Here is a 23,007-nt window from a genome sequence, read left to right on the forward strand (position 1 = left end):
TTTCGATGGAAAGAAGGAAAAAATGTCTTGGTTTTAGTACTCACCTCTCTCCCAAATCAATACTAGCCTAGAAATCCAACAGCTTTGCATTAAGTCGCTACATTTGCACTGCAACCATTATCAAAATCACAACCCACGTGCGGAACTTTAGCCAACTCTCGCCAAGCTGCCAGGGCGCGATGGTCTGCTGGCGTCCACGTACATACGGCAGCCTGCTACCACAACACCAGCTCACCTTGTCCTCCCATGGCATCAGGGAGGAGCTTACACTTCTGCACATGCTCCGGCCTCTCTCTCTCATATTTATATATATATATATATACACACACACACACAAAATATAAAAAGTGTGTGTATTTTAAATATATCCACACAAACGGGAACACAGAATATGGAAGAATGACCATGTGAATAAGCTAAGGGAAACTAGACTGAGAAGGATTTCTCTCAAAGCAGCGGGTGTGTGTGGCACTGTGTGGAGGGCCTGCTGTGTTGAGAGGCCTGTGAATGGTGACTCCACTACAGAGAGTGCCAACACTGCCAGGACACGACAGGCTCTTCCGGCCGCTCGGCAAAGTGCCCGCCCTGACAGGACACCCGCAGGGCCCGCCCTGACAGGACACCCGCAGGGCCCGCCCTGACAGGACACCCGCAGGGCCCGCCCTGACAGGACACCCGCAGAGACCATCGTGTAACTGTAGTTAAGCACATGTGCATGTGAAGGTGAGCCTCGCGGCTGCGGCCCGTGTCCGCGTGCTTCAGCGGGCCCCACCTGGCGGAAGAGGGAGTCCTTGTTGGCAAGCTCGTTCTCCAGCTTGTCGTTGAGGTCGTGCACGGACGTGGCCTCTCTCTGTGCCCCCAGGTAGCGCTTCTCCAGGGTGGTGATGCGTTCCTCCATGTCGTCCTTCTGCGCCACCGACTGGAAGACAGAGGGCAGTGGAAGGTGGGACCAGCTCGGTGTTCGTCCCCTCTATACAGCCACGTGCGTGTTTGTCCAGATTAGGAACTTGTGACCTTAGTGCTAATACCCAGTGGGCCACTGCGCTACCAGGGGAGTGACTGGGCCACAGGCAATGAAGGAACGCACTTTTACTAAATCTTAGTTTAAGCAAGATAACAAAGAGAGACCAATACAGACACAAACAAATAAAATAACTAGAGGTGTCTTTTATAAATCCTTAAAATAACTAAGGATTTTCATAGTCGAATCTGATTCGTCAGATTTTCCCTTTAGTGGACTAATAGTCGAATCGTTTTTTTTTTTATTTTAATCTAGAGCACCTTAAACGGGATCCCGTTCTCATTCAGGACTTTTTTCCACTTTTTTTTAGGTTTTAAAAAACCTAAAACACTCAGATAAATGAATAAACATGGTAGGTTTGTCTTTATTCCACAGATCTTGAGAACAAAACCATTCAGGCACAACCCAACATGTCCAGAGGACACCGTAGGCCTGTGATGGCAATGCCAGGTTTTGTAGGTTGAACTACAGTAAGACCTCAAAGAGCAGCTTTCACAAGCGTGCCTGCTTACCTCACGCAGGTCTCTCTGCAGGCGCGTGTTCATCTCCTCTGATTTGATCAGGTCTTTGCGGGCCGTGTCCAGGTCCTCCTCCAGCTCGGCCACCCGGTTGCTGAGGGACACCACGCGATCTTTCATCTGCACCATCTCCTTGCTCTGCCTGTCCATCACGTCCTGCAGCTCCGCCACTTTGCCCAGCTCGTCGTCAGGGCCCAGCGAGCCGTCCGACGACCTCTGCGGGGGAGGGGAGCAGGTTCAGGGTTGACCCAGTCACACCTCTCTCAGGTCACTTTGGATCACATGTTTCATGTGACAAGTGTGTTTCTGGTTTTTTAATCAAATTCTGGAGATTTAGCACACACGTGGCTTACTCTCAAGCCTGGATGAGGTGTGTTTCAGAAGAGAAACTACAAAATGCACCAGACTGTAGCATTTACAAGTAAACCACCTATGAAGCTCCCAGAAAGCTGTCTGAGCACCAGGCTAATCACAGTCCTCATAGGTGACCAAACATCAAAAATGCACTCTGTGGATTCACTGGTCCCAGTTTTTATGAGGGAGGACACCAGCCGCCGGGGCCGGTTCACCAAACACCAGCCGCAGGGGCCGTTTCACCAAACACCAGCCGCCGGGGCCGTTTCACCAAACACCAGCCACCGGGGCCGTTTCACCAAACACCAGTCACCGGGGCCGTTTCACCAAACACCAGCCGCCGGGGCCGTTTCACCAAACACCAGCCGCCGGGGCCGGTTCACCAAACACCAGTCACCGGGGCCGGTTCACCAAACACCAGTCACCGGGGCCGTTTCACCAAACACCAGTCACCAGGGCCGGTTCACCAAACACCAGTCACCGGGGCCATTTCACCAAACACCAGTCACCGGGGCCGTTTCACCAAACACCAGCCGCCGGGGCCGTTTCACCAAACACCAGCCGCCGGGGCCGGTTCACCAAACACCAGTCACCAGGGCCGTTTCACCAAACACCAGTCACCAGGGCCGGTTCACCAAACACCAGTCATCGGGGCAGTTTCACCAAACACCAGTCACCGGGGCCGTTTCACCAAACACCAGCCGCCGGGGCCGTTTCACCAAACACCAGTCACCGGGGCCGTTTCACCAAACACCAGCCGCCGGGGCCGGTTCACCAAACACCAGTCACCAGGGCCGGTTCACCAAACACCAGTCACCAGGGCCGGTTCACCAAACACCAGTCATCGGGGCAGTTTCACCAAACACCAGTCACCGGGGTCTTTCCAAACCCAAGATCAGTATGACTTCATACTGAATTCATGAACAACTCTACTGAACGCTGTGTAGATAGATATCCCTTAGAGTGGAGAGTCAAGGAAGGGCTACACTCAACCACCCACACGCAGTCTAAAAAAGCTCACAGTCATATGACTTGTATTAGTATTGCAGATCAGTGAGGGGCTAGTCATTTCCCACTCACTTCAATAAGTACTTCAAAGGGAGAACGCATGAGAATACAGATAATATGACCAGAGGCTCTGGTTTGGGGTGTGGGGGTTTGACCTGTACACAGACTATTTTAGTCCATAACTATTTATTCAGTACTGTTCCACACTGCAACTCTGGTCTGGTGTGACCCCAGTGTAGAACCACTGCTGGAGTTCAGGCCCACAGCCGGAGCCCTGCACCCGCCGACCGGAGGCATGTTGGCTGTACCTTGCCATTGGTGCTGGGAGAGTTCTCAGAGTTGTGGTTGATTTCTGCCGTGCCGTCGATCAGCACCTTCTTCTGGCTGTTCTGCTCTCGGAGCAGGGCGATCTGAAAGATGGAGCAGAGCTCAGGAGAGGGGTGGGCTCACTTAGGGGTAGGGTAGGGCTGTGACCAGGGCTTTGACACACCCAACATACACTGTAAAGGAGCCACACGAGCTTGCAAGAATAGAAAATGGGAGAGTAGGGTGTGTGTGTGTGTGTGTGCTTCATGTGCTACTCAGGGTGAACACGAGGAAGGGAGAAAGGAGGGAGAAAGAGCCTGTGTGGTTCACTGACCTACATCTACATTTAAAACACACACACAAGGCACACACATACGACGCACGTGCACACGCGACACACACACACAAGGCACACACACAAGACACACGCACAATGCACACAAGATATACTCGCACACACACACACACAGAGGCACACACAGACACACACACAAATCTAGGTCATTCTCTGATCATGCCCCCAGCCTATTGTCAATCTTAATCCCATCAGTCTGAGCATGTGTATGGAAGATGCTTGCATATGAACCATGAAACGCCGAATAAGGGAAGGGACATTTTGGCACCTTAACTACATTGTTGTACATCAGAAGCTAGACCATGCAGAGTGTACTGAGCAGACAGTCACAAGGCCAGTATTAGGAAACTGTGCGGTGAACCGGTTTGTCCTGAAGCTTTGGTTTGTAGGTGGAGTGTGTATAGGTGGGGAGTGTGTGTAGGTGGAGTGTGTGTGTAGGTGGAGTGTGTGTGTAGGTGGAGTGTGTGTATAGGTGGAGTGTGTGTATAGGTGGAGTGTGTGTAGCTGGAGTGTGTGTAGCTGGAGTGTGTGTATAGGTGGAGTGTGTGTATAGGTGGAGTGTGTGTATAGGTGGAGTGTGTGTATAGGTGGAGTGTGTGTAGCTGGAGTGTGTGTAGGTGGAGTGTGTGTAGGTGGAGTGTGTGTAGGTGGAGTGTGTATAGGTGGAGTGTGTATAGGTGGAGTGTGTATAGGTGGAGTGTGTGTGGTAGTGCTTCATTTTTTTGTTCAAAAAACAGTAGAGACGACACTAACTGGGATCAACTTTAATCACAAGGAACATTACAACTACCGTTGATTTTGTGTGCGGGTCCTACCTCTTTATGGGACACTGTTAACTGTTCCTCCAACGCACTGCACCTTTCCAGAGCAACACGCAATCTCTCCCTCACCTGCAAATAACCAGAAAGGCAGAGTATAAAAACATTACCTTTTACCAGTAATATTGTTCCCCCACACAAGCTCGTAAGCTCATTAAGGGATGGTAGCTGTGAGTCTACCAGCTGTGGTGTCTGTGTCCTGTGGTACCTTCTCGTCCAGGGCTTTGTGGTGTTCAAAGAGCGATTTCAGGGCCTTCAAGACCTCCACCTCGCTGGAGACGCCGGCGGGAGACTGGGCCTGCCTTTTCACCACCGTCATCCTCAGAGAGCGCTCATGGCGGGACACCAGACACTCCAGATGTTCCAGCAGCAGCTAGAGAGAAATAGCAGAGAGAGGCCTGTCAGCTGCTCGCTGGGTCAACCTCCATTTCTCCATAACAGCAATGTTTGTATCTCCTGAACAAATAACTGTGGTGAACACACAGGCATAGGTGTGTGTGTGTGTGTGTGTGTGTGTGTGTGTGTGTGTGTGTGTGTGTGCATGCGCGTGCATGCGCGCTTATTCACTCATCAGCTTATGCCAGGGAGCTCTGTCCCAACGTCCCCGAGTGCTCAGTGGGACCCAAGCTGGGCCGTGTGGATAACAAAGCTGAAACTGGTCTTCTAAGACTGGCACTAATCCCTCACTCCAGAGCCCCGTCCCTCCCCCTCACACACGCCCTCCGGCGTGGTGCCAACTGTGCCAGGCGGTTGCAGAAGCAGAAGGATTAGATGCCTCCACCTGCTTCCTACCAACCATCTGGGGGCTTCAGGGCAACGCTGAGGGGTGCTGGGCTTTGGAAGTTTGCGGGGACAGAGGTGAAGTTGGTCTAAAGCCCCTGGACCAAATGTGAAAGAGGTTAAGGGTTTAATTTTCTACGCTCCATTATCTGTTAGCGCCATTGAGGAGGAAATAAGCTGAATTAACAGGCTGACTATTTCTCCATTTTCATACATTGAATTAGCACCAGCCGGGTACAGCTAGCGCACCAGGACTGGCCATTTCACTGAAAGTAGCATGTTTTGTCTCACATTCCCCATGTTTAAGTCAACACCACAACAAACAGCACAATCAAGCTCCTTAATACTATAGTTATAAAGTAGGATTAATGTTTTCTCTTTCTCTCAAGACAACGACTGTTTCAACATAGATGAGAGTATGTTATTATAAACTCGCAATGTAACAATACGTGTGTTAAAGTAAAAATCTGTGGCCACTGAAAAGAACTGAAACTGGGACATTAACACTGTATAAAGTAAAAATTCAAGTCCCGTTATGAAGGTCATACACTCAATTTGTTCTGACATGATGTCAAAGTCAAAATCAAAGTCAAAGTCAAGTTGATTTTAAGTTGCACTTTTACAACAGCCATCGTCACAAAGCAGCTTTACTCATGTGTGAGTCCAAGCCCTCTGTGAGCAAGCCACATGAGACAGTGGCAAGGACAAATTCCCTAGAGCATGAGGAAGAAACCTTGAGAGGAACCAACACTAAAAGGGGAACATCCTCCTCTGGCCGACAACAATGTAACCATGATGCCTCGAGTGCAGCTGCTCACTCGGGGTAAGTCCTGGAGTGCATGCGGCAGGGGCGCTGGGACATCTAAGCTCTTAGACCCAGGCCTGCGTCTGCCTCCACCGCCCCCCGCCCCCCCCCCCCGGAGTGAGGCAGGGACACTCTGCTGGGGTGAAGGGGCATCTGCAGTGTGAAGATCAGTCCCCATCACACTCATGTGGAGCATGGTCCCCTGTGTTCTCAGGAGACAGGCACAGCCCTCACACGGCTTCATGAGAAAATCCTTCCCAATTACTGGTTTCTAGATCAAATCTAGACATCTTTATCGTGGACCTTGTGAAGACAAGGCAGATCAGGGCTCACTATTGTGAGATTTTGATGCACAAGAGCCATGGGTCATCAGAACGGGGGGGAGCGGAAGTAGTGCTGGGCGGTATACCGGTTCGCACTGAAAACCGGTGTTTATTTTTGTTATGATAAGAATTTTTCATATACCGGCCACACCGCTTTAAATAGCCTAAACATGTCCGGAACACAACACAGTCGTTTACTGTTTCTCAGGGGACACTATTTATTGCTGTGCTGCTAAGCGCACATGCAACAGAGCGCAAATCTAGCTTGATGAATATGAGGGACGTTCTGAACCAGAAGTTCTACCAAACACTGAAGTAAAAGATGATGCCCCAAAGGAACTTTGCCAAAGAAAGGAGCCGTGTATGTTGTCAGGAAGTACATAGGGTTTTTAAGGTCGGACGTGGACCAAACAGACATTTATTGCAAAAGTTGTTGCGGCTGGTGGTAACAAGATCAATCTGCTGCACCACCCACAAAGCTGCTTATACTTCAAGCGTCGCGACTGGTGCGAATGTCTGTGCGGAAAAAATTACACAAGCACGGTGGCTCCGCTGTGGCGTCACGAACTCGTGCACCTCTGGATTTTTGTAAAATGTTTTGTTTTGCACCAAGTCATGTTGCAGGATTCATACACCTACACAAGGTGGAATTCAAGCACTTGTACGGCACTTTCAAGGTCCACTTTCAATATTTTCCAGCACCTTCAGCTTAATTAAGTTACATATTTATACAAATACACATATGGTCAAAATTATTCGAAATAATTAGCTTTTTACTACATTAAAAGAAATGGTACCATCTCCCCAGTATTCGACCACTGTTATTATTTATTTGTTTAAATATTATGTTTAATAAAAGGTAAGGTATTTGGGACTTTTCAGTACAATACAACCATTGACAAACAGCCCTGTCGACTTTATGTCTAAATACCTCTTATTTGTTATTAACAAACTGGTGAGCAATTTATAATATTACATGTAGCTGGTTCACATAAGTTGTATAAACCTACAGTTTTGATGTTGTCTGAAATTTTTTTTTTAATAAAAGGTTTTGTCTCCCATCTCCCAGTTTGTAGGTGCTTGTATCCAATCACAACAAATAACTATCTGACTGAACAGTTCTCTTGTATTACGTTAACAAATACGAACCTCTTGTAATTCCAGTGCGAAATATGAAAGAACGTGAAGACGTTAAGATTGGACGTTTTGAAAATAAACAACCATTAAATAATGTGTTAAAAAAGCGAATTATTTTGAATCATTTTGAGTATATGTATAAATATTTAACTTAATTAATTTTAAAGTCCTGGGAAATATAGAAATGGACTTTGAAAGTGACGTACAAGTGCTTGAATTGCACAGGGTGTATGAACCCTGCAAACATGACATGTTCATTGCGCTGTCATTCATATCCAAAATTTTTAGAGAAAGTAGTTTCCTCACAACTCTCTTCCTTCTTACACACAGAACATGTGAGTTATTTCCGTCTGGATTTAGACCCCATCACAGCACTGAAATGGCACTTACTAAAGTACTGAACAATCTCTTAATATCCTCTGATAAAGGACACATTTCTTTTCTCATAAAAGAACTTTACTTACTTTACTTTACTTTTACTTTATTGTCCACCGAAGTGGAAATTTGCCTTTGGCTTCTCAAGAAATGTACAAATAACAACGTACCAAAAAAAAAGGGGGGGGGGGGGGGGGGGAGGGGGCACACACAATGCAGTGCAACAGTTACTAGGATCCTACCAACCACGATAATCAGATAGTACAACCAACTAAGGAAACAATAACCATATATCAATAAAAGTAAAATCACAGTAAATAAAAATACAATCACAATACATCAAGAACAATCTACCCAGACACAATCAGTTTTGACACCATTGATCATAATATCCTACTTAATATTTACATTTACGTCATTTAGCAGACGCTCTTATCCAGAGCGACTTACAAGGTGCTTTGCATCTGACCACAGAATTCATCCTAGGTAATAGTATGAATAGGCCAGAATTCAACATACCATTGAGTCAGACCACTACTAAACTACAAGAGTCAATGTCATTACATAGTGTTTTGCAAGTTGGCACGTTTGCCAAGAAGCACAAACCACCATAGACAGACATACAATTTAAGAACCACGGCAAGTGGTATCAGCTGAGTTAGTGCTCTGGTAAGAACTCAACAAACAGGTGAAGATAGGAATAGACTCTGCAGTCCTAGCAGCTAATGGAAGATCGTTCCACCATCTTAGAGCCAGGACGGAGAATAGTCTGGAGCTTTGTCTTCCATGAGACTAAGCATGGAGTTTCGAGTCGAGCCAAGCTTAAGGTTCTGAGTGTTTGCTGTACAGATCGGCTTGTGACCATGGACATCATGTAGGGAGGGGCCAGTCCATTTTTGGCTTTGTAAGCAATAGGGGTGTGACGATACACTCAGCTCACGAGACGAGACGAGAAACGATATTGGGTTCCCGAGAACGAGACGAGATTTTAAGAAAAATTAAAATCTAAAATTTTAAGTTTAACTGGTGTGAGCAGTTACAAAATTCGAGAGGTGCACGACCTTGTGAATCAACAGCGTGCGACGCCCTTGCGCATGGGCAGAGCCACTGCGATTACGTCATTTTCGCCGCGAAGACCCTCGCCACTTGTGTGCGCTGCAGTGACTTCATAGGCTACCGTTGCATTGTGGAACATGTAATGTTTGTGCGTGCAAAACACCATCGGGCGGCTGTGGCCTGCGGGCCAGTTCTAATAGTAATTAAATATCATCCAGGGGGTCATAGATAATCAACTCTTGACTTGACTTTCGGGCCTTGACTTTGACATACGTGGTATACAGCATTATTTTCATACAATGTTTGCATATGGTCCGCGTCTTATCAGTCACTCTCTTGCCATTTATAATTTCTGCCGGGTACCCAAAATGCTGCCAAACAAACGATTTGAAAGTGGCGGGAGCATCTTCAATAGTAATACCTGAATTTTCCGGCGTCATTCTGGATGCTTGCTGGATCAAAATCTCACGAGACAGATTTTTAATGCGACGAGAAATCTCGCTTAGTTACATCTCGCGAGATCTCGTGACACCCCTAGTAAGCAAGCATCAAGGTTTTATATCTGATGCGCGCCGCTACTGGAAGCCAGTGAAGAGAGCGTAGCAGAGGAGTCACATGTGAGAACTTGGGGAGATTGAAGACCAGTCGTGCTGCAGCATTCTGAATTAGTTGTAGAGGTCTGATGACCCATAGAGGAAGACCTGCAAGTAGGGAATTGCAGTAGTCCAACTTAGAGATTACTAGAGACTGCACAAGCACTTGAGTAGCTTCCTGTGAAAGGAAGGGTCGTATTCTCCGTATGTTGCAGAGGAGAAATCTGCAGGATCTCGTCAGTTTAGAAACGTGTTGAGAAGGACAACTCGTTGTCCAACGTTACACACAGGCTTCATGCAGTTTCTGATGGTGTTAACACTTAATAGGCTGGACACACTCATTGGTATAAGGGGTCAAGCACTCTCCTGGTTCAGGTCCTACCTGACAGATCGTTACCAATTTGTACTAGTAAATAACAAATGCTCAGAGCATTCTAACGTAAAATATGGCGTCCCACAAGGATCTGTACTGGGCCCTATATTATTCTCATTATATATGCTACCACTGGGCACAATAATTCGTAGGCATGGTATTAGCTTCCATTGCTACGCAGATGATACTCAGTTGTATAGATCTTCCAATCCGGATGATATCACTACTACTCAAGATTGAGAACTGCCTCCAGGACATTAAAAACTGGATGGTGTCTAATTCTTTTCAACTAAATTCTGATAAGACTGAGATGCTGATTCTTGGGCCTAAAGCTTTTGTCTCGTCAAGATTGGACTACTGTAATAGTCTTCTAATTGGATGCTCTAAATCAGGGATGGGCAAATTCCATGATAAAGAGGGCCAACATTTTTTCAGCACTATTATTGGAGGGCCACATGACCACACACTTCAAATAATTGGATATGAAAGACACTGCAAATTATTCTCAATAAAAACACATTTTAAATGAATTCAGATCTGTATGTTTATTGCACCAACATACATCTATTTTCTGCTTATAAATGCATTAGCATGTCCTTAATAAACAAAGACAAAACATTTGCTTAATAAAAAAGTGCAAAAAGGAATTTGAACTCCTTCATATCAAAGAACTGTAACGTGTAACGCGCTGCAGAGCGAGGAGGCAGACACAAACGCTGAGAAGAGCGAGATTTAATAAGGGAAATTCCATAGGCGAAGTAGTTTGTACAGGCACGGGTCAAAACGGGAGAGCCGTCCAAGTGGTCAACAGGATAGGCAGGAGTCGTAACAGGAGAGCCATTCACAATGGAGAAACACAACGGAGATGGAAAATACCAGAACAGCGATGACAGTTAATCCACAAATAACCGACAACGGGCGAAAGACAGAGATACAAGTACACAGGACTAAACTAGACACAGCTGAACACAATGACGACACGGGCGTGGCAGACAGAGGGAAACCAGGGCAACAGACATGCAGGACGGGATAACTGGGCAAGGAACAACATCGACACGGGAGAGGGCGGTGTAGCCCTACGTGACAAGAACAAAAAAGTCCTGCTCTATCGGTTTTTTTCTTTTAATTATTAAATCATTATTGATCTATTTGCGGACCGCACTGAGTGAGCACTGAGTGAGTCCCACTCTCGCGGCATTACACTGGCTTCCGATTAAATATCGAATTGAATTCAAAATTCTTCTGTTAACCTTTAAGGCGTTAAATGGTCTTGCCCCACAATATCTGAGTGAACTCATTGCTTACTACAACCCATCTCACCCTTTGCGCTCCCAAAATACTGGATTTCTCCTAGTTCCAAAAATTTGTAAGACTATAGCCGGAGGCAGAGCTTGTCTTCCAGCTCCAATCCGAGATTCTGACACAGTTCCAATCTTTAAATCTAGACTTAAGACTCACCTATTTAATGAAGCCTTCAGCTAATATTCCCCTTGTAAGGTGTGGGGCTTGGGGAGCCCCCAGACATTGAGATTTCTGGTAATCTGAGATGTTGATCATCATCTGTCATTCAGCTGTGTCATGGCATCACTCAGTTGTGACAATGACTTGACTGGAAAACAATGTCTCAGTGAGCCCTCATGACTGTGGTCTCCTCCGAAACCCTCTCTTTATTTATGCTGCTATAGTTTAGCCTGCCGGAGCAGCATGCTAATCACTGGCACGTGAACTATTTACGTTTAAATCAATGATGGTTTAAATTGATGTCGACACACTCAGTCTGTATTGTCCTTTTTTTTTTTACATGTTTCTACCCTAGACGATTGCATGTAAGCACCCACAAGCAACTGGGAGATGGTCTGATACTGATGCTGGTACTGATGCCGGGATTGGCTGTGCCATTTTCGCAAGAGGACGTGCTGATGCTAGCTCCTACCTGAGGCTCACCACCGAAGGGACTGTGACTACTTGGCCGGGGAAGAAGGACCTTAACTTTATCTGTAGAACCATCCTGCGCACCACGGACTTGTGCTAACAGGCCGCCCAATTGAGGATTCCCTTTTGAGTCTTGGTCCTTCCGAAGTTTCTTCCTAATCCCCACAATCATAGTTTTTCCTTGCCATTGTCGCCTTTGGCTTGCTCATTAGGGATCTGGACCCATATGATTGTAAAGCTGCTTTGTGACAACATGCGCAACAAAAGCGCTATACAAATAAATTTGAATTTGACTTTAGTTAGAGGTGTATGGTGTAGTTGGAGGCGTATGAGGTAGTTGGAGGTGTATGGGGTAGATGGAGGTGTATGGTGTAGTTGGAGGCGTATGAGGTAGTTGGAGGCGTATGGGGTAGATGGAGGTGTATGGGGTAGATGGAGGTGTATGGGGTAGATGGAGGTGTATGGGGTAGTTGGTAGTTGGGGGTGAACTGCACTTACCCGCGTGTTGTTGCGCTCTGCCTTCAGCTCAGCGATCTCCTCCTCCCTTTCAAGCAACTGCTCTCTGCACATATTCACCTCCTTAGTCAGCGCCGCAAACTCCTGAGTGCGCGTGCACACACAAACATATACACACACACACACACACACAAAAACACGTCAGCAGAAAGCCATACTATTTCTGTTTAAAAACGCATGGAACACAGGGTAAAAAAAGGACACCCTTCCTGTGAAGCCGTATTAGACCATATAAAGCTGTCAGAGACGGTGCTATCCCAAACTGGAAAAGATGGGAATAGGACATGTGGACATTTTCATGCCGACCTGAAATCACTAGCCAAACAAAACAGGAGAGGCGAACGGTGCAGGCGGCCGTGCCTCCTTACAAGGCCAGTCGCTCTCCTAACCTCTTTGGCAGAAGATCAGCAGATTAAATGCATCATAGCTTCCAGTGAATGGAGGCAGGCCATTTTTCAGCACACAAAACTCAAGCAACTCAAGCCGCAGTGTAGAGAATGTAAGAATGCCTGGGAGAAGCTGTGTGTGTGTGTGTGTGTGTGTGTGTGTGTGTGGGGGTGTGTGTGTGTGTGTGTGTGAGAGAGATTCCATTTGAATCTCTGCAGGAAACGTAGTTACTGGGCTACTACTGACAGTCACTGCATCCCGTTTCTTTAAATAGCTTCCAATCTTCTTGAAGTTTGCAGAGGAAGTCAAAGAAGAGATATCGAGAAAACTTGCATAAGTCCTAAGGAGGGCCCACCCCTGTTTCAATGTCCTCATGCTGTATTTCAATTAGCCATAGCCTGGTGCCAGTCATGCCTCCATAGCCAATGACAAGAGGCAAGTGGGTGGGAAAACACATAATTACAGAGGAGACTGGGATCTGAATTCCAGCAAATTCCACAGTGTAATCAAAGATGCAGCCAGAGCAAGAGCCAAAGACTTCAGGTCCTGCAAGACACTACTGATCAGCCTGCTCCTCTCCCCTCAGACACTCCTGCTCCTCCTGGGTTATACTACACATCATAGTTGGCTTATTTGTAAGCAGAGAAGCAGACACTTATCGGAGACAGTAAACAACTGAGTGGGTCATCCTGGTCTTATCGATCAAAAACGGAGAAGGCCTGAACAAGCAGAGGGGTCCTGATGTTACAGAGGTGCATACTCGAAAACAGCAGGGCACTTCCCACCAACACGCACCAGAGATCACAGAGTAATACAGTCATTAAAGACCCTTGGGAGTTGAGCGCAGAGAATCAGGAGGCCAATTAGAGGTCTGTGTGTTATTCTAAAACCCGCTGGACCGTTAACTGTGACCAAACCGCCACTCAGACGCTTCTCCTCCCCTTCGCCAAAGAGCTACCAAACAAGATTCCTCTTCCTCTGTGGCTGTCATAACACTTTTGCTCAAATTACAACTGAAAGAGCTTTTCGCTTATTTGTAAAAACGTAACTTGGGTACACAAATGCATCCTGGGAAAGATTTTTTTTTTAAAGCCAACTAGAACCTGTAGGCCTTGCATACTGTGTAAGGATTAGCAGGGATTCCACATATTACTGGACTGAGAAATGTTGATTAAGAAATGTTTAGAAATCACAGAAGCCGCACCCACGTAATCACCAGAACAGTCAAGGGCTGTTTAAACGAGGGGGTTTTATATGAGGAGAGGAGATCCTAGGTTCAGAAACATATTGTAACCAGAGTTTCATTTCTAACAGAGCCACCAGCCACAGTCATGCACTATGTTTAGGGAATGATTTTCACAGACAAAAGTCCTACAGCAGAAAGAATATATAAGAACAATGTAGAGATGAAACCGTAAGCACATCATCCTTTATCTATTAAGTAAAGGATATCGCAACACAAATGGCTCACTTTTGCAATGCAATCACCAAACTCCAACAAGGGAACCTGCTCCACAAGGTTTCCTCCGATCATGGACCACGTCGTTGCTCGCGGGCCTTCTTTACGGCCATCACATGGCCAGAATCCCTGTGGCAGCAAGGACCAAAGACAAAACCCTGCTTTCCAAGCATGGATGTTCCACACTAACCCCCAAAGACAGATCACAGCGCCCAGGGAAACACACACACACACACACACACACACACGCCCCATATCAGGATGCTCTGCATATTGCTTCCACAAAATCTACAGTGCTCCACAGTGAATTACTGAAGTAAAGGGACTGTTTAAAGGGATAAAACCACACTGGACATCAGTGACAAGACGTCCTACATTAATTATGCTGAATATCCAGAATCACTACTGGACAGTCATTACTGATTGTGTTTGTGTACAATTTTGAGGTGGGTCTGGCTTGTCATCTCTCCATGATGCACCTGCTACATCACGGGTGGAGCAGGGAACAGCCCCAGCTTGATTTGCATCAGCGGAAAAGGGTGGAGAACACGGAGGGCTTATGGAAAAACAGGTACCAGCCTCTGTTTGCTCAAACACACACTGTAAACTGCGGGCACTTAGCCTCCCGCTCCCTGTGATGACTCACGCTTCCTGGGTGGGTTTTGTGCGTCAGACAATAGCTTGTCATCACATCACCAGCATCCAGCAAACAGATGCTGCAATAGAAACCAAGCCAACGGCTCAATGATTGGAAGTGACATAAATCTCCCAACCTTCAGAATCGCATCAACTCCAGGAGATTCAGCAAGGCACATGCAGGAGAGATGGTGCTTCCAGATGGAGGCCCTCCTCCCGGTACTGTGACGTAGTCGGGCTGCAAGGTAAAGAGCTGTGGGAGGTCGGCACACCCCAGTTCGTAAACCATTACTGCGCCGGCTCTCGGATGTCAGCCCCGTGTGATGTCACAGGAGGGATGCTGGAGTGGGGTGGGCCCAAGCTGGTAATCTATTTGGGTATAGCCAGAGAAGGGGAGGAGCTTACATCAGTGGGTGTGAGATGAAAAACAGGTCCTGTTCGCGATCCAGCAACTCTGAAGAGTTACTCCTTCAACAGACCCAACTGATACTTCCGTTTCTGCATTATGTCTTGACACAAATATACTTCTAACGCCAAAAGAAAGGAAAAAATTTGATGCTATTTAAAACTTTCTGGCCCCAGGTCCACACCTTGCAGTGATTATAATGGATTCGTTTTGGTAGCATTTGTATATCAGCCAACAAACAGCCCCAACATAACAGCAAATGCTATGAGAAGAAGGGTATCCTTTCACAAGTCAGAAAACAGTTCTTCCAATTGCAGAAAACCTCAAAACATTTGATGGCAAAACATTTCCTAGATTACTATGAGCTGAAAGGAAATGACACCCAGATGGGTGTTGGTAGGTATGAAAAGTAAGACCCCTCCTTGTTAAAAAATTCACTCAACAGTAGAGAACAAGTTAACGTGTGAAAAACAAACATCCTACAAAAGCTGCCATCCGCCACTGTGTTAAGACATAAACGTCTGAAACACAAGAGGATGTCATAATTGGGAGACAAAGGTTGAGGTCTATTTGGCTTTAACTGGGCAGTTAAGGGGATGAGTTTTATCTGTTTAAAGCGATCACAGGCAATGCTCTCGTGCTCACACACACACAAGCTGCATGGCATCATGAAATATGCAGCAGTGCATGTGGAGCGCTAATGAGGCAGCGTGTTGGTCCTGTGGCCCCTCGTCCGTCCCGCAGATGTTGAGCAGGAGAAAACATGCAGGATGAGGTTACTATAGAGAAGCTCATCTGTCACCGCGACCCTGCTGACAGAGGGTCAATCTGCATGCTATCCGACTATTCAACCAGCTCTCCAAACTCCCATTCCTCCAGAGCAGCCTGCATTAATGCTCAGTAGTTTCACTCGCACGCACACACACACACGCACTGCAGCTTGTACAACACAATGGTTCAAAATGATATTAATGATATCAATTTCTAATCATCATGGTATTCATTTCTACCTTAATCTCCTAAACATTTTTTTCCTAACCAGTGTTTGGAGCATAATATATTCTAGTACAGACTATTGATTACCAATCCAAAAAAATCTGTATCCGTAACCTAATCCAAATGACTAATGTATTAAGTAGCAATCTGATTACTTAGGTTTCTTTTGTAACATCACCTTCCCAAGAATTTCAGGATAGTTCCAGCCTGTGCGGCCACCAAAAGCCTTTGATGGTTTTCCACTATGCAGACTAATGAACAGCTCAGGAGATGTGTAAACATCCATTTAACCGACCTGTCCCATCGCTGGTAGTACAACATTCCTGAGAAGGTGCTTTGCTGCAGAAGGCCCAATCCCTACTAGACCTGCACGATATGAGGACAAATGAATATCCAAACAATTAAAACATTCATTTAAATAAGACAACTGAACTATGATTAAACTGTAGTTTCATTTCCCCTTTGCTCAGTTGAGAAGGAGACGCATCTTAGAAAAATAATTATGATCTGGGTTCTCCCACCAGATTACAAATAGTCTAAACAGAATCTTATTATCTGGTTTGATAAGATTAATCTGAGCTGAAGACCGTGGGATGCAACATGGATTTGACAAACTCCAGTAATATGTGTTTGACCAGAATAACTTAATTAACAATCAATGTCACATGAAGACAAACTTTATCCACAAACTGTATCCACCTAATCAAATCATTTTCCTCAGAACCAATCCAAAACCACTCCATAAATGATATTTGGATCCAATCATGTTCTTCCTTAAAGTCCTGCCATATTTCTGTCTGTTTTCTTAGAAGCTGTAGAATGCAGCCAGTTCTGCTTTTACTGCACTGCAACTTTATTCCTGAAGAGCTTTCATCATGGTCAACTCCTTTCAGGAGCACCGTGACTCTCCAGTAGCTCGGTGGAGCTCTCACAGTCCCAGGGTTCACAGAGTGCTGACTGGCCACTGGGCGTTACATAAGCCACTGTGAAATCCAGCTGAGGCTGGTGCAGCAGGTCATCGACTGCATCGACCGGCGCCAAGGGGCCCCACGCAGGGTCCGCGCTCTGCATGGCCGGGCCGGTGGCCACGACTGCTGACGACACGGGCCTCTCACGAGCCTGCTATTTCAACTCACATCTGGTGCTGAACCGGCCTGGCAAACCTGCCACTGCAGTTGGAACAGACCGGCCTTTGTCTCCAACGACAGAGCCCCCCCCCCCCCCCCCCCCCCCTGGTTTTTGTCATCCCATTCAGTGTAAAGATATATTGCTCAAAACATACCAGTACATAAAAGGAATGTGAAGGTTTTTAAAGGAGCGGCGTAATTTTTTCCCCTTGTAAAATATTGCAGAGTTTTTGGATGTATAAAAAAAGAAATGTGGGGGACAAAAAAAGGAAAAAAAGGAAAGGCAAAGGCCAAAAATATCTTGTAACTTCACAGATGTAGAATATACAAGCCCAGACTGACAGGCAAGCAAACAGTGCGCCGGCAAACTCATGGGCCCAATATCGTCCCAAATATTTCAAACTTTCCCCAAACTATCTTCTTCCACTGTGGGAGGGAAGTATTCTAGTTTTAAGTTCTACCAAAATAAATTTTCAAATGACATTTTTTTTTCAGCACGTTAAAAAAAAAAAGAAAAAAAGAAGGAACCGTACATTTTGCAAAGTAGCAAACAGCTGATCTAGAACTCCAGAGCTAATGCAAACAAAGCACTTTAGCTGCTGTGAGAAGTAAAACAATAAAACAACAATACATCATTCATACAGTGTTTTAATTATTGTTAATCATGCCCGGGGTCCCATTTGCCCAACACAGTTCCTTAATTTCCACAAATCTGTGAAAATCCAAGATTAACAGAAGGGAAGGGTGTTTTTACACCCATGAGGGGACAGTGCTGAAACTCCTGAAACTGAACTGCTGCTCATGGAAGTGCATGGAGCTCTGGAGCATCAGTGGAGTCCGTCACGGCAACTCAGACAGACACTCAGACACAGGCACGCCGACAGAACAAGAAACTCGCAGGACACAACACGCAGAGGTCACTGCACACGGCACCCGTGGGGCAAGAAATAGACAATTTGACGTGCCGTGGGCGAGACGGCTGCAGAGACAGCGTCCATCTCTGCCTGCGGGGCCAGGATCAAAGACTCACAGTAACCCATGGGTTATGGGCGAAGGACAACAAGCTCCACGAGCTGACGGCTAAAACCATCTGACAAACCCCGTGATGAACTACAGGGCAGCAAAATTAACCGCATGCCCTGTGCTGAGGCGCTGGAAGCAGGACATTAAGGAAAAAGATTGCAGCGCTGATTTCAAATTAATTACTATACGTAATTATGACTACAGTGACACTAGCACAGTCCACACAATCAGTCTGTTTTTTAAAACCTCAATGCCACGGCAGAAGGCAGGACGTATTATCTTGGCTGGGTGTCCAGACTTGCTAGCGTGAGCAACACGGCTGACGTCACAAAGGCCTACTATAAAATGTCAGCTGTAATAGAGGAGTTTCAGACACACACTTGTGAAACACTGGGTGAAGTCTTTACTCATCAACACTCCTATAACCATCAACACACTCACCCCTATCGTGTGCCATTCTTACTACATAAAACGCTAGGAACAATATTTTCAGGGTACTACAGATCAGGTTTGGATCCCAGGCATAGCTGGGCTAAAAGAACACACACAGATACAGGCATGGAGGGGGGAAATACAACACCCACCCACCCAACCCAGAGATGTTCTACCAACAGCCTCGACTTCCAGTCCAAGGCCTAGAGGGAAGCTTAGATGAAGCAATTATATTCTGGTGGATTCATGGAATATCAGAATGCATTTCGCTTATGGATTATCAATATAAAGAACCAAAACAACAAAGGTCACACAGTAATGGGAATGTCATAGCTAGAATCCTTTTATTAAAGCAAATAGTACATGAAACAAAGATTCCCCAGCCCAGAGTGCCCTAAATGAATTTCTGGATTGATGGGGTAGAGTTTCCAAGAAACACCCAAGATGGAGGCTTATGCACTTTTGGGAGGAATCCCACTCAGGAAGCAGATAATCTTACCCATACCATATGCACAGTTAAAATACGCAAAAGCCCTTTTCTGTTCTAATCTTTAATTTTATCTGACGTTTTCCTTTACTTCCTCTACGTCATTCCCGCTGATGAAGAGCAGCTCGTTTTTATCTGACATGTAAATGTTCAGCACACTATGAAGATGCTGATAAGACCTGCTGACCAACACCAGATATTAGAAGATGCAGGAATGCCTACTGGCTGTGTAACTACAGTCTGAACCGATAACACACCACCTGTGGTATTGATCAGATCCACTTATTTCTGCAAATTCACTTACTGATTCCAAGTTTGCTGGAATTTCCCACATTACAAACTCGGTGAACTGGCATGACTGAGAGAAACGGTGCACAGTGCGTGCAGTTCTGTGTGGAGAGCCAGGCCCCGCCTCCACAGGGCCTGGCCAGACTGAGAGGAGGAGGAGGAGATCATCGAATGCAGCTGCACAGGCGAGGCAGGATCAGAGAAATAAAACGGAGAAAGAAAACCTGTGGGAAACAAATCCTGAGAGATTCCGCAAGGAAGGCAGAGCAGAGGTGTGGAGGGAGGAACTCCAGCAGCTGGGAGAGTGTCTCCTTATAGCAGCTGGGATTAGAGATGAAGAGTCAGAGGGAGAGTGTCTCCTTATAGCAGCTGGGATTAGAGATGAAGAGTCAGAGGGAGAGTGTGTCTCCTTATAGCAGCTGGGATTAGAGATGAAGAGTCAGAGGGAGAGTGTGTCTCCTTATAGCAGCTGGGATTAGAGATGAAGAGTCAGAGGGAGAGTGTCTCCTTATAGCAGCTGGGATTAGAGATGAAGAGTCAGAGGGAGAGTGTCTCCTTATAGCAGCTGGGATTAGAGATGAAGAGTCAGAGGGAGAGAGTGTCTCCTTATAGCAGCTGGGATTAGAGATGAAGAGTCAGAGGGAGAGTGTGTCTCCTTATAGCAGCTGGGATTAGAGATGAAGAGTCAGAGGGAGAGTGTGTCTCCTTACAGCAGCTGGGATTAGAGATGAAGAGTCAGAGGGAGAGTGTGTCTCCTTATAGCAGCTGGGATTAGAGATGAAGAGTCAGAGGGAGAGAGTGTCTCCTTATAGCAGCTGGGATTAGAGATGAAGAGTCAGAGGGAGAGTGTGTCTCCTTATAGCAGCTGGGATTAGAGATGAAGAGTCAGAGGGAGAGTGTGTCTCCTTACAGCAGCTGGGATTAGAGATGAAGAGTCAGAGGGAGAGTGTGTCTCCTTACAGCAGCTGGGATTAGAGATGAAGAGTCAGAGGGAGAGTGTGTCTCCTTACAGCAGCTGGGATTAGAGATGAAGAGTCAGAGGGAGAGTGTGTCTCCTTATAGCAGCTGGGATTAGAGATGAAGAGTCAGAGGGAGAGTGTGTCTCCTTATAGCAGCTGGGATTAGAGATGAAGAGTCAGAGGGAGAGTGTGTCTCCTTATAGCAGCTGGGATTAGAGATGAAGAGTCAGAGGGAGAGTGTGTCTCCTTATAGCAGCTGGGATTAGAGATGAAGAGTCAGAGGGAGAGTGTGTCTCCTTATAGCAGCTGGGATTAGAGATGAAGAGTCAGAGGGAGAGTGTGTCTCCTTATAGCAGCTGGGATTAGAGATGAAGAGTCAGAGGGAGAGTGTGTCTCCTTACAGCAGCTGGGATTAGAGATGAAGAGTCAGAGGGAGAGTGTCTCCTTATAGCAGCTGGGATTAGAGATGAAGAGTCAGAGGGAGAGTGTGTCTCCTTATAGCAGCTGGGATTAGAGATGAAGAGTCAGAGGGAGAGTGTGTCTCCTTATAGCAGCTGGGATTAGAGATGAAGAGTCAGAGGGAGAGTGTGTCTCCTTACAGCAGCTGGAATTAGAGATGAAGAGTCAGAGGGAGAGTGTCTCCTTATAGCAGCTGGGATTAGAGATGAAGAGTCAGAGGGAGAGTGTGTCTCCTTATAGCAGCTGGGATTAAAGATGAAGAGTCAGAGGGAGAGTGTGTCTCCTTATAGCGGCTGGGATTAAAGATGAAGAGTCAGAGGGAGAGTGTGTCTCCTTATAGCGGCTGGGATTAGAGATGAAGAGTCAGAGGGAGAGTGTGTCTCCTTATAGCAGCTGGGATTAGAGATGAAGAGTCAGAGGGAGAGAGTGTCTCCTTATAGCAGCTGGGATTAGAGATGAAGAGTCAGAGGGAGAGTGTGTCTCCTTATAGCAGCTGGGATTAGAGATGAAGAGTCAGAGGGAGAGTGTGTCTCCTTACAGCAGCTGGGATTAGAGATGAAGAGTCAGAGGGAGAGTGTGTCTCCTTACAGCAGCTGGGATTAGAGATGAAGAGTCAGAGGGAGAGTGTGTCTCCTTACAGCAGCTGGGATTAGAGATGAAGAGTCAGAGGGAGAGTGTGTCTCCTTACAGCAGCTGGGATTAGAGATGAAGAGTCAGAGGGAGAGTGTGTCTCCTTATAGCAGCTGGGATTAGAGATGAAGAGTCAGAGGGAGAGTGTGTCTCCTTATAGCAGCTGGGATTAGAGATGAAGAGTCAGAGGGAGAGTGTGTCTCCTTATAGCAGCTGGGATTAGAGATGAAGAGTCAGAGGGAGAGTGTGTCTCCTTATAGCAGCTGGGATTAAAGATGAAGAGTCAGAGGGAGAGTGTGTCTCCTTATAGCAGCTGGGATTAGAGATGAAGAGTCAGAGGGAGAGTGTGTCTCCTTATAGCAGCTGGGATTAGAGATGAAGAGTCAGAGGGAGAGTGTGTCTCCTTACAGCAGCTGGGATTAGAGATGAAGAGTCAGAGGGAGAGTGTGTCTCCTTATAGCAGCTGGGATTAGAGATGAAGAGTCAGAGGGAGAGTGTGTCTCCTTATAGCAGCTGGGATTAGAGATGAAGAGTCAGAGGGAGAGTGTGTCTCCTTACAGCAGCTGGAATTAGAGATGAAGAGTCAGAGGGAGAGTGTCTCCTTATAGCAGCTGGGATTAGAGATGAAGAGTCAGAGGGAGAGTGTGTCTCCTTATAGCAGCTGGGATTAAAGATGAAGAGTCAGAGGGAGAGTGTGTCTCCTTATAGCAGCTGGGATTAAAGATGAAGAGTCAGAGGGAGAGTGTGTCTCCTTATAGCAGCTGGGATTAGAGATGAAGAGTCAGAGGGAGAGTGTGTCTCCTTATAGCAGCTGGGATTAAAGACGAAGAGTCAGAGGGAGAGTGTCTCCTCACATCAGCTGGGATTAAAGATGAAGAGTCAGAGGGAGAGTGTGTCTCCTTACAGCAGCTGGGATTAAAGATGAAGAGTCAGAGGGAGAGTGTCTCCTCACATCAGCTGGGATTAGAGATGAAGAGTCAGAGGGAGAGTGTGTCTCCTTACAGCAGCTGGGATTAAAGATGAAAAGTCAGAGGGAGAGTGTCTCCTTATAGCAGCTGGGATTAGAGATGAAGAGTCAGAGGGAGAGTGTCTCCTTATAGCAGCTGGGATTAGTAAGGGCTTTTCATGGATAAAGCGGCTGGATTGCAGTGTAAAATCAATAAGAGTCCACTGCCTACTCAAAATGTCTCCGGAGCGGTGTGTTAGAAGACTCAGCTGAGAAGTCTGATGAGCCCCCTGTTAAAGGCTTGGGTTAGGAAACTACACTCCAGCCTAAGATGCACAATTACAACTATCCACATCAAGCAGAAATCACTGCATCTACCAAAATCTTTCACATACCTCAAGGTAGAAGAGGTATTTGGCAACAGGGTAAGCAACTGTGTAGGGAGTGCATGTGTACACACACACACATGCAGTCCTCTAGGTGGAAGAGCTAAATGAGTTTG

The 23,007-nt window shown here is 46.4% G+C and overlaps 1 protein-coding gene across 14 annotated transcripts in view; it reads right to left on the minus strand.

Moving 5' to 3' along the window:
• ppfia1 (PTPRF interacting protein alpha 1) overlaps positions 1 to 23,007 on the minus strand; it is a 58,658-nt gene that overhangs the window by 23,479 nt on the left and 12,172 nt on the right. For all 14 annotated transcript variants that reach the window (XM_076989176.1, XM_076989145.1, XM_076989147.1 and 11 more), the window contains exons 3-8: positions 12,253 to 12,354; positions 4,589 to 4,753; positions 4,378 to 4,452; positions 3,210 to 3,311; positions 1,534 to 1,755; positions 773 to 919 (exon numbers count right to left, since the gene is read on the minus strand). In XM_076989176.1, coding sequence (XP_076845291.1) covers positions 773 to 919; positions 1,534 to 1,755; positions 3,210 to 3,311; positions 4,378 to 4,452; positions 4,589 to 4,753; positions 12,253 to 12,354 — 813 coding nt within the window. The remainder of the gene's footprint in view (positions 1 to 772; positions 920 to 1,533; positions 1,756 to 3,209; positions 3,312 to 4,377; positions 4,453 to 4,588; positions 4,754 to 12,252; positions 12,355 to 23,007) is intronic.

The sequence above is a fragment of the Brachyhypopomus gauderio genome, chromosome 2 (genome assembly GCF_052324685.1).
Source record: "Brachyhypopomus gauderio isolate BG-103 chromosome 2, BGAUD_0.2, whole genome shotgun sequence".
Taxonomy (NCBI): Eukaryota; Metazoa; Chordata; class Actinopteri; order Gymnotiformes; family Hypopomidae; genus Brachyhypopomus; species Brachyhypopomus gauderio.